The sequence below is a fragment of the Myotis yumanensis genome, unplaced genomic scaffold, assembly GCF_028538775.1.
Source record: "Myotis yumanensis isolate MYYU_CA2020_CCGP unplaced genomic scaffold, mMyoYum1.0.hap1 SCAF_4, whole genome shotgun sequence".
Classification (NCBI taxonomy): domain Eukaryota; kingdom Metazoa; phylum Chordata; class Mammalia; order Chiroptera; family Vespertilionidae; genus Myotis; species Myotis yumanensis.
Window position 1 is genome coordinate 36,890,498 of NW_027223755.1, and position 12,480 is coordinate 36,902,977.

The 12,480-nt window shown below is 36.5% G+C and overlaps 1 protein-coding gene across 2 annotated transcripts in view; it reads left to right on the forward strand.

Annotated features, from left to right (window-relative positions):
• BDP1 (BDP1 general transcription factor IIIB subunit) overlaps positions 1-12,480 on the forward strand; it is an 87,707-nt gene that overhangs the window by 15,311 nt on the left and 59,916 nt on the right. For both annotated transcript variants that reach the window (XM_070412146.1, XM_070412147.1), the window contains exons 7-11: positions 228-322; positions 2,454-2,508; positions 5,562-5,705; positions 9,086-9,367; positions 11,855-12,002. In XM_070412146.1, coding sequence (XP_070268247.1) covers positions 228-322; positions 2,454-2,508; positions 5,562-5,705; positions 9,086-9,367; positions 11,855-12,002 — 724 coding nt within the window. The remainder of the gene's footprint in view (positions 1-227; positions 323-2,453; positions 2,509-5,561; positions 5,706-9,085; positions 9,368-11,854; positions 12,003-12,480) is intronic.

Here is a 12,480-nt window from a genome sequence, read left to right on the forward strand (position 1 = left end):
GAAGATGTTTTTAGATCCATGAGGTTCTTTGCAACAACATTTTAATATGTTTATAATTTGTGTGTAGTCGTACGTCTATGACTGAAGAATTTACCGGACTGTAATAATAAACTACTAAGTACTATCAAATTTATTTTAACTCAAAGTGCATACTTAGGTAAGGTTTTTTCCTCTGAAATATTGAGAATGTTAACTTTCTGGTCTTTCTAAATCTTTTATTTTTACAGAAACAGATATGTTTTTTTTAGCCATCAGCATGGTAGGAACTGACTTTTCTATGATTGGACAACTTTTTCCTCACAGAGGAAGGATAGAAATTAAGGTAAAGTGAACACATTACATTTGTTGATTGGAAAGAGACTAAAAATTACTAATATTTTTTTAACCATTGATTTAAATCTCAGTTCACCCCTTTTTCACTATTATGTTTTTGGTACACCTGTTTCTTATGTCTTGTCCAATTCTAAATGTCTTTGAGAGTATACCAATACAGCCACTGAAACTAAGATAAAAGAAGAGTGATGTAATGAAGAGGGAAGATAAATGTACTAGAATATTTGGGTTAAGGGTAGTTTTTTGATCGCAAAATAAATTTCTGTATCTCCTAGGGAGGAAATACATTTCCAATTGATAGTGAGATCTTTTTTCAATAGTGGGCTTAAACTTCATTAATTAAAGGGACCATTTGGAAAGATAGATTTTTTTCCCCCTCCTTGGGCTAGGCATGGATTGGTCACCTGAGGAACACTGAACAGTGTAATAGTCATTGTATTTCTACAAAAGATGAGAAATTTTTTCTTTTTTTTTAATGTTGAGGACAAAATATTAAAGTTCTGTGAAGGCCAGAAATTGATTGTCTAGAGGAGCTGATCTGAGTAATTAATGATAAATTTGTCATTAGATGATTTCTCTCAAAAATTGTTTAGACTATTCCCCTAAAAGTTTATAGTGTAGTTTCAGCAGGTCTTTGGGCAAAATGTAGAAAAGTGAAAGTGGACTACTGATTTTCGAATGTCAAACCAACCTTGGATTCCAGGGATAAATGACTAATATAATATAGTCTTTAAAAACTTTTAAATAGTATTTTAAATCAATTAGGTAAAATAGATGTAGCAATATTTTAGAATTCAATACTGCATAGAGCCTATTGGCATTTTTATCAGAATGTTTAGTGATTATAGCCAGTCACCTTTTATGAATGTAACTTTTAACTTTTGAGATGTTTAAAGATTAATATGCTCTTTTAAGGGAGAAAGATGATCACTGAAAACTTTTATATTATTTAGTAAAGTTTATGAAGAAAAGTAAAGAATGGAAATGAGGGGTAATCTCTAGATTTAACCATGTTTAAGTCATAAAAAGTTTTTAAAAAAATTGGCAAGGATAAACTGGAGTCTAACGATGTTCTCTTGAATGGTAAACAATAAGAAAATGCAAGAAAGTAATTGCTTTAAAAGTCAGGTTATTGGTTGGATTCTTTCTGAGGGAAGAAGGGGGCCATGAAATAGCTCCTTTGTTTTCTGTGCTTTTCTCTTTTTTTTCAATAATAAGTTTTATTTTTATATGTTTAATAAGAGCATTATTAGATCACTGATCTGTAGAAGGGAGCAATTAGCAGGTTGTTCCCAGACCCGGGATGTATATGCATGATTAGACATCCTGGGACACAAACTTACGCCCTCAGATATCCTGATTACCTTGGGATGGATTGAGCCTTAAATCGTTTCTATCTCCATTGTAATGGACTTAATCTGGAGTGGAACTGGCTTTGGGGCATGAGAGAATGTGCCTTAATATAAAAAAGGTTCCAAAGATAAACCTGGCCTGTTTAAAAAATTTGCTTAGGTGTTTCTTTACAATCTCTATTCCATGCCATTAAAAATATATTAGCATAAAAATATAATAGGTTTAACTTGATTTGAATATATTAGTTTTTAAATTTATATATATTTTTATTGATTTCAGAGAGGAAGTGAGAGAGAGAAACATCAGTGAGAGAGAATCATTGATCGGCTGTCCCCTGCATGCCCCACACTGGGGATCGAGCCTGCAACCCAGGCATGTGCCCTGACAGGGAATCGAACTGTGACTTCCTGGTTCATATGTTGACACTCAGCCACTGTGAGCCATGCAAGCTGGGCAATATATTAGTTTTTAAAGAGTTAGTTCTGGTTAGCTTAATTGATTATAGGTTTGATCTCTTTCTGTGGTAGTGGACTTTCATTGCTGATTCATGCTATTGATTATAAGGAAGATCAGGAAGCTCAGTATAAATCTTTCGTCCCCATTTTTTCAAAGCTAAAGGTTTATTAACTTGTCAGTTGGGAAAGACATTTTTATTCATTTGGGTTATATGTTACCATAAGTTTCATTTTAATGGTTATTTTTTTAAAACGTAGCCTAACTTGTTTAATAGGAGAAAATTACTATAGCATTTCTTGTTTTGTTAACAGAATAAATTTAAACGTGAAGAGAAAACAAATGGATGGAGAATAGACAAAGCATTCCGTAAGTATTAAGACCTCTTTAATAAGGTTTCATATCAAGATCCTAAAAAGTGATCAATCTCTATCTTTGGATCTAATGTGTTTTGTTTTGGTTTTTAATATATTTTTATTGATTTCAGAGAGGAAGGAAGAGGGAGAGAGAGAAAGAAATATCGATGAGAGAGAATCAATGATCGGCTGCCTCCTGCACACCCCCTACTAGGGATTGAGCCCGCAATTTGGGCATGTGTCCTTGACTGGAGTTGAACCTGGGACCCTTCAGTCCACAGGCCTATGCTCTATCCACTGAGCCAAACCGGCCAGGGCAGGTTCTAATGTGTTTTAAATTTGTTTTGTCCTTATATTGGTATGGAGTATATAATGGTGATGGGACAGATGAGAATCCTGCTTTTATAGTGTTCAGTGTAATTGGGTGGGGGAAGGGATATAGTCTGTAAGCATGATAATTTTAGATAATGATTAATTTCTAAGCTAGGTGGGTGGAGAGTTAGATTGGGTGGTCAGGGAAGTTCTGTCTGAAGAAATGACACTTGAATTTATGCCTGATTTGAAGGAATGATGTGTGCCTTTTAGTGTCTAACTAATAGCCTCATTAAAGTTCACATTTTTTTCTTTTTAAATCTAGAAAAAGATATCAAAGGATCTGTAAAGCAAAACAAATGTACTGTATAAAGTAGTTCCTCTATTCTTTGGAAGATAATTATCCAGTGCTTCATGATGAATAAATGTATTTAGTGTTTATTGTAGTGCTTATCTTAGAAAAAAGTCTAAAGAGAGGATCTAAATTTTGGAGCATGTACATTTATTTAATGAGTAAATACTAAGGTAGATGAGTGGACCCACACCCCATATTGTATTGGGTCCTCAGGGAAACCACTTCAGGGAATGGCTTTTGGAAGATCTGGAATACTATGGTTCTCAACCCCCTCCGTTTTAGGGAAGTGGTCCAGAATGTTTTCATTATGCTTTATGTATTATAATAAGAACTTATAAACCTATAAATTTTTTATGGGATGTGGAGCCATTGTTAAAACCATTATAATAGACTAGCGGCCTGTTGCAGGAAGATTCCTGCAAGAATAGGGCTTCCTCGGGCCTATTACTGCAAGAATAGGGCTCTCTGAGGCCGAGGCGAAGTAGAGAGGGGAGTGAAGCCCACCGAGGCGGGCTTCCCTCCCGTCTCCGCCGCCTCGGCTCTTTCCCGTCTCTACTGCCTCGGCTCCCTCTCATCTCTGCCACCTCGGCTCCCTCCTGTCTCCGCCGCTTCGGCTCCCTCCCATGTCCGCTGCTTTGCTCCCTCCCCTCTCTGCTGCTTGGCTCCCTCCCATCTCCGCTGCCTCGGCTCCCTCCCCTCTCTGCTGCCTTGCTCCCTCCCGTGTCCGCTGCCTTGGCTCCGTTCCCTTCTCCACCGCTTTGCTCCCTTCTGCAGTGCTTGGCTTCCTTCTAGCTGTCTTCAGTCTTTACTCCCTGCCTGTGTATGCAAATTAACTGCCATTTTTGTCGGGTTAATTTGGATATTACTCTGATTGGCTGGTGGGCATAGCGGAGGGATGGTCAATTTGCATGTTTCTCTTTTATTAGTGTAGATACCTTTAAAATTCATTGATTTTGGTTCTTTGAGTGGAAAATTAAAAAAAAATTTAGACCTAAATGGTATTTTCTGGAACTTATATTTTGAATTCTTCTGAGAACCTTTATGGATTATTTTTTATCATCGTTGTGGAAGGCCAGAACACATAAAGGCTGGGTCTACAATAAAACAGGGCCTTCAGAAATCCCAGGTGTGAGCTTGGTTTCCTAAGGGCTAATTTATTTTTGTTTTGGTATATATCTCTTTTTCTGAGGCCAGCTTCTAATCATCTTATAATCAAACCAATCTTGGAACTTATGTATATAGAGCACCATTTTGTCTACATTCACTATATTTTGATTTAATTAATTAATTTTACTCTACTTTTTTAAGTTATTTTTTTAATTGATCTTAGAGAAAGGTAGGGAAAGAGAGAGTCAGAGAGAGAAACATTGATGTGAGAGATTAATATCATTGGTTGCCTCCCACATGAGCCCAGACTGTAGATTGAACTGGCAACTTGGGTATGTGCCCTGATTGAGAATCGAATCCACCACCTTTTCGTGTACAGGATGACACTCCAACCAACTGAGCCACACCGTCCAGGCCTTTACTACATTTTTAGAGTAGAGCTTAACTTAGGCAAGGGTTTAACTCTTGTAATGGATTTATTCCTGATTTGTTCACAAATTGCGCTTTCTGATACAGTGCTGTTGATGGGTATTTAGTGAGACATTAATGTTTGAGTGAAACGTTGATCAGTACATGCACTGACTGGGGATCTAACCTCCAACTTTTTGTTGTACAGACGATGCTCCAACCAACTGTGCCACCTGGTCAGGGCTCATTAATCCTGTGCTTGAGATTTACTTGAATTAATTGCTTTTATCAGTAGATCCTTTTTTAAAAAAATATATTTTATTGATTTTTTACAGAGAGGAAGGGAGAGGGATAGAGAGTTAGAAACATGGATGAGAAAGAAACATCGATCAGCTGCCTCCTGCACACCCCCCGCTGGGGATGTGCCCGCAACCAAGGTACATGCCCTTTACCAGAATCGAACCTGGGACCCTTGAGTATGCAGGCCGATGCTCTATCCACTGAGCCAAACCAGTCAGGGCCTTTTTTTTTTGTTTTTAAAGTTTGTTTCTTTTTATTGCTCAGTGGTCTGTTATGTGATGATAGTATAGTGACTGGAGTTGTTTATTCATTGTCTCCTGTTGATAAACCCATTTGCTTTTTTTTAAAGTTGATTTTTAGAGAGAGAGAGAGGAAAGAGGAGAGAAACACTGATTTGTTGTTCCACTTATGCCTTCATTGATTGATTCTTATATGAGCTCTGACTGGGATTGAAGCTGCAACCATGGAGTATCTGGATGATGCTCTAACCAGCTTAGCTACCCAGTCAGGACCCCATTTGCTTTTGATATTATGCTACTTAAATAAAAATTTGAAGGTTCTTTTTCTTTTTTTTTATTAAACAGAGGAAAAGCGCCCTTTTGACTTCGATTTTTTTGCTCATTTGCTTCAGAAAGTTCTTGCTGAAGAAGAGAAAAGAAAACAAAAATCCCTTAAAAATCAGAGTTTAAGGGAGAAGAAATCCTCTAAACCACGGAAAAATGTAAAAGGTATTTATTTTAAAAGGAAGTGTGTTATTTTACTTAAGAGACTTGCAACATTAAGCCTTCCAGTGTTCACATGTAGTTCAGGTAGTTGAGGTTATCAGGGCCCAAGACAGCAGCTGTCTTTTATTTGTTCTTGTTTTTTCTTTTAAATTTTCTAATTGTCATGGCTGTTTGATATCTTCCTTGCATCTAGAGCATAGTCTTAGTAATAAAGAGTATCAGAATTTTGGAGTGTTATGTTTGGTTACTTATTATCATTTTCCTCTCTAAAGCAAATCTGGCACAACATTTTAACATTTAAAAAAAAAACCACTTTAATACTTTGGACTTGTGACTAAATTGTATAGTTTGAGCTTAAGTTATTTCTTTTTTAAATATATATTTTTATTGATTTTTTACAGAGAGGAAGGGAGAGGGATAGAGAGTTAGAAACATTGATGAGATAGAAACATCGATCAGCTGCTTCCTGTGCACACCCCCTACTGGGGATGTGCCCGCAACCAAGGAACATGCCCTTGACTGGAATCAAACCTGGGACCCTTCAGTCCGCAGGCCGATGCTCTATCCACTGAGCCAAACCTGTCAGGGCTTAACTTATTTCTTAGGGTTAATGTTAACTTGTACCAGGTAGAAAATTGTTTTTATGTATGTTTATTAAATTTGTAGTTTTGTATTTTGTAAACTATTTAAATTCTGATCTATGAGGATAGTGTTTAGCTATAATCACATAATGTAAAGAATGTTGGAACTTTAGGGAACCTTATGATAGCTAGTCCATATTCCAGCCCTTTTCTGTTTGTTTTGATCACCCAGAAATAGTCCTGCAGACCTAAGTCACTTTTTTATAAGATCTCACAGTGTTAGTAGTGGCAGAGGCAGGACTCAAACCTAGGACTGTGAGAGCCTGTGTTGGGGGTTCCTAAGACCACCCTCCAGGTTCGATTATTTGCTGGGAGGACTCATAGGATTTATTGTTTAGTTGTACTAACAGCTAAAGTTTATTATAGTAACAGGATACAGAGCAAAATTAGCAAAGGGAAAAGGCACATGGGTCTTTGTTGAATTTAAAAAGTTGGTTTATGTAAAAGTTTCCTACCAGGGAAGCTTGTTAGAAACTCATTGCCCAAGGATTTTATTGGAGGCTTGTCATACCCTTTGCTTGGCATGTATCAGAATTCAGACTACCAGAAGGAAAGCCAGTTGTTCAGCAGAAACTGCATTATTTGTACAAACAGTTTAGGTAGGCAGATGGGACTCTCCCCAAGCCCCAGTTTCTAGACAGCAACGGGCCAGCCTTTTTAAGTAGACCTTTCAAAGGATAGCCTGCTAGTTAATTCTCTTCTGCACAGAGCCAATCTCGAAGATCCTTTTTTGGAGTATGGTGTCTACATGTTTTAAAAAGTAGTATTGATAACTACAAAGTTTTTACTCTCTAGTCATTTTTCTTTACTTACTATACATAGCCCTAGGAGATTAAAATAGATGTATTAATGTTGTGGTTATCATGTAACAGTTGATAGCACAAATAACTCACTGTATCTCATTAATGTGAGAAATTTTCAGATGTATTATTACAAGTCTCAGAAGTTAAAAATTGCTAGTTATTATTCTGATAGAGAATAAATCAAGTATTATTTTCTTAGTTTTAAAATCCTGTTTTGACTTTTTTCACAAAAATAAATGACATTGAATTTTTTTTTTTTTTAAGATTAGATATTTCTAGAGATGTTTGATCAGCCATGGTTGTGAAGTTAAGTTTGCTTTTGGTTTGGATGCTGTTTCCATGGTGATCTCTATTTTTGCTTTTTAAATTATTTCATCTTTAAAAATTAAAAAAAAAAACCCTCACCTGAGGCTATGTTTTTTTATTTTTTATTTATTTTTATTTTTTTAAATTAATTTATTTTTTAAAAAAAATACATTTTATTGATTTTTTACAGAGAGGCAGGGAGAAAGATAGAGAGCTAGAAACATCGATCAGCTGCCTCCTGCACACCTCCTACTGGGGATGTGCCCGCAACCAAGGTACATGCCCTTGACCGGAATTGAACCTGGGACCCTTCAGTCCGCAGACCAACGCTCTTTCCATTGAGCCAAACCGGTTACAGCTTAAATTGCAGAGAGAGAGGAAGGAAGAGAGAAACATTAATTGGTTGCCTCACATATGATCCCTGACCGGGGATTGAAACACAATCTAGGTATGTGCCTTCATGGGAATCAAACCCACTCTAACCAAGTAAGCCATGCAGCCAGGGCTGTTTTCATTTTTTGTTTTTTTTTTAAAATATATTTTAATGATTTTTTACAGAGAGGAAGGGAGAGAGAGAGAGAGAGTTAGAAACATCAATGAGAGAGCAACATCGATCAGCTGCCTCCTGCACATCTCCCACTGGGGATGTGCCCGCAACCCAGGTACATGCCCTTGACCGGAATCGAACCTGGGACCTTTCAGTCCACAGGCCAATGCTCTATCCACTGAGCCAAACTGGTTTTGGCTGTTTTCATTTTTTGATACAGTTGTCTATATGCCTTCAAAGAAAAAGCACTAGAAATTGTTTAAAAATATTTGTTAAAAAGATTGTTCATTGAAAAATCACCCAGGAAATAAAATTCTTGAACTCTCTCTCCTACCCTGCCCATCAGAATCTTCAGATTTCCTATGGATAACTATTACTAAACTCTTTCCTATGCATATATGTGTGTGTGTGTGTGTCTTAGAGTATATGTAATTGTTTTTGTTTAATAGAAATGAGGTCATACTATATATGTTGTTTTGCAACTTGATTTTTTTAATGTAACAGTACATTTTGAAATCTTTTACATCACTACATATGAGTCTACCTTATTACTATTATTTACTGCGTACATTTTTATAGCATAAACTAGAGGCCTGTTGCATGAAGAGATTTGTGCAATAGGCCTTCCCTTCCCTTGGTTGCTGGCACCGGTTTGCCTCTGGCACCTGGGACCCAGGCCTTCGCTCTGGCCGGGCTCTGGCTGAAACTGGCCCCAGAACTGTCTGGCTTCGCTCCAGGTCACACACGGGAGGGCCGGTTGGCGGCCGGGCGGGTGGCGGATGGCACTGTCCCGCCCTGCCTGCAGTATGCAACTTTAATGGCCATCTTTGTTGGGTTAATTTGCATACTCTTCTGATTGGCTGGTGGGTGTAGCGAAGGTACGGTCAATTAGCATCTTTGTCTTTTATTAGTGTAGATATAGTATAATTAATTTAATTTAGTTCTCTGTTGGGCGTTTTATATTGTCTTCAAAATTTTGCTTATACAAATAATATTACAAAGACTATACTTGGGTATTTATCTTCTCTACTTTAAGAATTTTTCATAGGTTGTTTATGTATTTATAACCATTTCTTTTATTTTCAGTGAAAAAAGTTGCCAGTGAAGGAGTGACTGATAATCCAGATGAGTCTGTGAGTGCTACAATTTCAGACACAGAAGAGTCTCAAAAGGATGCTCAGACAGTTCAAGAAGAACTGCAGTCTCTGACTTTATCAGGACAGGATTCAGAACAGATTGCATTAGAACCAGACCTAAATCTAGAGAAAAGAATGAAAAATCAAGATGAAGTTGGTAAACAAGAAGTAAAAAATCTTTCAGGAAATGCCACTGTTCAGCCAGGACCTTCTAAAGGAGAAAAACAGAAAGGTAAGTTTCTTACATATTTTAATAGCCTCTGATTATTTGAGGACATACATACAATAATTTAGTGTATAAATTAATTGCCTGCCTTCTAGATAGTAGTAATTACTAATGTTTTATTAATTGGTTCTGTATTTATGTACTGTGTTAAACGCATTTATTTTGTTTATTTTTTTGTTAATCCTTACCTGAGGATATTTCCCCCATGATTATTCATTTATTAAAAATTTTTTATTTATTTTATATAGAGAGGAAGGGAGATGGGGAGAGAGATAGAAACATCAATGAGAGAGAAACATTGATAGGCTGCCTCCTGCATGCTCCCCAATGGGGATTGAACCTGCAACCTGGGCAATCAAACCGACAACCTTTTGGTTCATGGGTTGATGCCCAGACACTGAGCCACTCTGGCTGGGCTTTTCCATATTATTTTTAGAGAGAGTAGAATAGAGGGAGGATGGGGGAGAGAGAGACAGAGACAGAAAGAGAGACATCAATGTGAGAGAGATTAGTTGTCTCCCACTTACCCCGACTGGGCTGGGGTCAAACCTACAGCCCAGGTACATGTCCTTGACCAGAATCAAACCCAGGTGTATGGGACAATGCTCTAACCATTGAGAAGCACGGGCCACAGAAAAACACTTTTATTTTTAATTTAGTAGGAAAAAGGTTGTTAATAAAAACAAAAAACACAAAGCTAAATGGGAACATTTTTCTCTACAGTTTGTCTCTAAGCTTTATTAACTCCATTGTACTCCCATTAACAATGCTAAGAAGTCACATGTATATACTGCAGGTCTTCAAATAATGTGGTTTCACTCAACATCATTTTTTTACAACTTGATGAAATGCCTTAGGAACTTAACTCTTGTTAATACATCAGTTAGCCGCTGGTAAAATTGATTCTGTTATATGTAATTTTGCCTCAGTTCCAGGAACTAACCTATTGACAATGTAAAGTGAGGACTTATTATAGTTAAACGTACATTGCTTGAATCTGTTAATAAATCACAGGTTTTCATGTTACCTTTTCGTAGCACCTCTCTGAACCCACAATAAGTTGTTTAATTTCTATAAAAGAGCTACTGGAATAAGTATTTCTCCCATTTTCATTTTTTAAACTTTCTTAGAATGCAGACATATTGACACATACAAGTTTTTAGGGAACGAGGGCTAAGAGTTTAGGGGGAAGTCTTGGTCCCTTTCCTTAAGAGTTCATATATAGTCCTAGCCATATATAGTTTGGCTCAATGGATGGAGCGTTGGCAGACTAAAGAGTCCCAGGTTCGATTCCCGTCAAGCACACATACCTTGGTTGTAGACTTGATCTCTGCCCTAGTCAGGGCTCGTGTGGGAGGCAGCCAATCGATGTGTCTTTCTTACATGGATGTTTCTCTCTCTGTCTCTCCCCCTCTCTTGCACTTTCTCTAAACATCAATGGAAAAATATCCTGGGGTGAGGATGAACAACAAACAAACAAACAAAAGAGTTCATGTATAGATTATTTAAAACAGATAATCAAGTAGAGAGAGTAGAAAAAAATAGTAGCAGACCAGAACAACTTTTCTATAGAATTTAAATTTTATGTAATTCAGCTTCACCTATATGATTTTTTATTTATTATTACTTTTAAAATATTTTCATTGATTTCAGAGAGGAGGGGAAAAAGAGAAAGAAAGATCAATGATGAGAGAGAATCATTGATTGTCTGCTTCCTGTATGTTCCCCACTGAGGATTGAGCCCACAACCTGGGCATGTGCCCTGACTGGGAATCGAACTGTGACCTTCTGGTTCATAGGTCGACGATCAACCACTTAGACACACTGGCCAGAGCACCCATATGATTTTAATAAATGAGTCCTGGTTGGTAGCATAGTATGGTTTATAGGCATTACAATATTATGCTCTTTTGTGGCTTACTAGTAAAGATATTACATGTAAATTGGGGTAGCTCAGTAATTAAGAAATTGGACTTTATTTGCTAAGTATGACCTTGGGCAAATCACTTAATATCTTTCAACTTAAAATCATTTTCTCTGTGATGGGGTTAATATGAATAACTCTTAGTAGGTTTGTTTTGAATTATTAAATGAGATATTTGATGGACTTATGGTTTCTATCAGTTAGTAAGTTCTGAAATGATTAGCTATTACTGTGTTATAATTATGACACTTATGAAGGAGCAGAAGACCCAAATCCACTTTGTTTCATAACTAGACATATTTAACCACTTAAAATTTAAGCAAGATAAAAGGAGGATGCTACAGACTGTCTAAGAAATTTGTGCTGATCCTAAAAACACAGTTATAAATTGATTGATTTTTCATTAATGCTCTTAAAGTATGATCTATCTCTTGCATGTAAGAACTTAAATGTTGAATGGATTAATGATTTATAGGAAGAGATGATGTTATATGTAAATTCCTTTGAGCTTTAAAATATAGATGTTTTTGCTATCAGTTTTTAGAATAACATGTATTTTGTATTCATAGATAAATGTCCATTTTTAAGGCCTGAGAGAAATGAAGATGAAGGTAATAAGGAACAGAAGCTTTCCTGTGTACAGAACTTCAATGAAGTTGAGGATTTATCCTCCAGGGATGAAGTTGTGAATAAAACTGACCCACTTCTTTCATTAAGGTATTTTATATATCTTTCCTGACTTTGTTTACATTTTCTTTCAGTTACTGAGAGAGGAGTTTGAAGTCTCCAACTGTAATTGGGATTTGGCTTATTTTTCTTTTCAGTTCTATTTGTTTTTCTTTATGTATTTTCAGGCTCTGTTATTAGGTTTTATACATATCTTGAATTGTCTCTTCTAGGTGAAGTCATCATTTTATCGTTTTTGTGATATCATTCTGGTATTGTCTTTTGTTCTGATGCTTATTTTGCCACACAGCTTTCTTGTGATAGTGTTTGTATGGGTTTATCATGTTCTATAAAAATTTTCTCTTTATTTTTGTTTTTTAGCAGTTTAAATGTGATGGATCCTGCTGTCTGAGTTTTTGTTGTTGTTGTTTTTAAATATATTTTATTGATTTTTTTTACAGAGAGGAAAGGAGAGGGATAGAGAGCCAGAAACATCAATGAGAGGGAAACATCGATCAGCTGCCTCCTG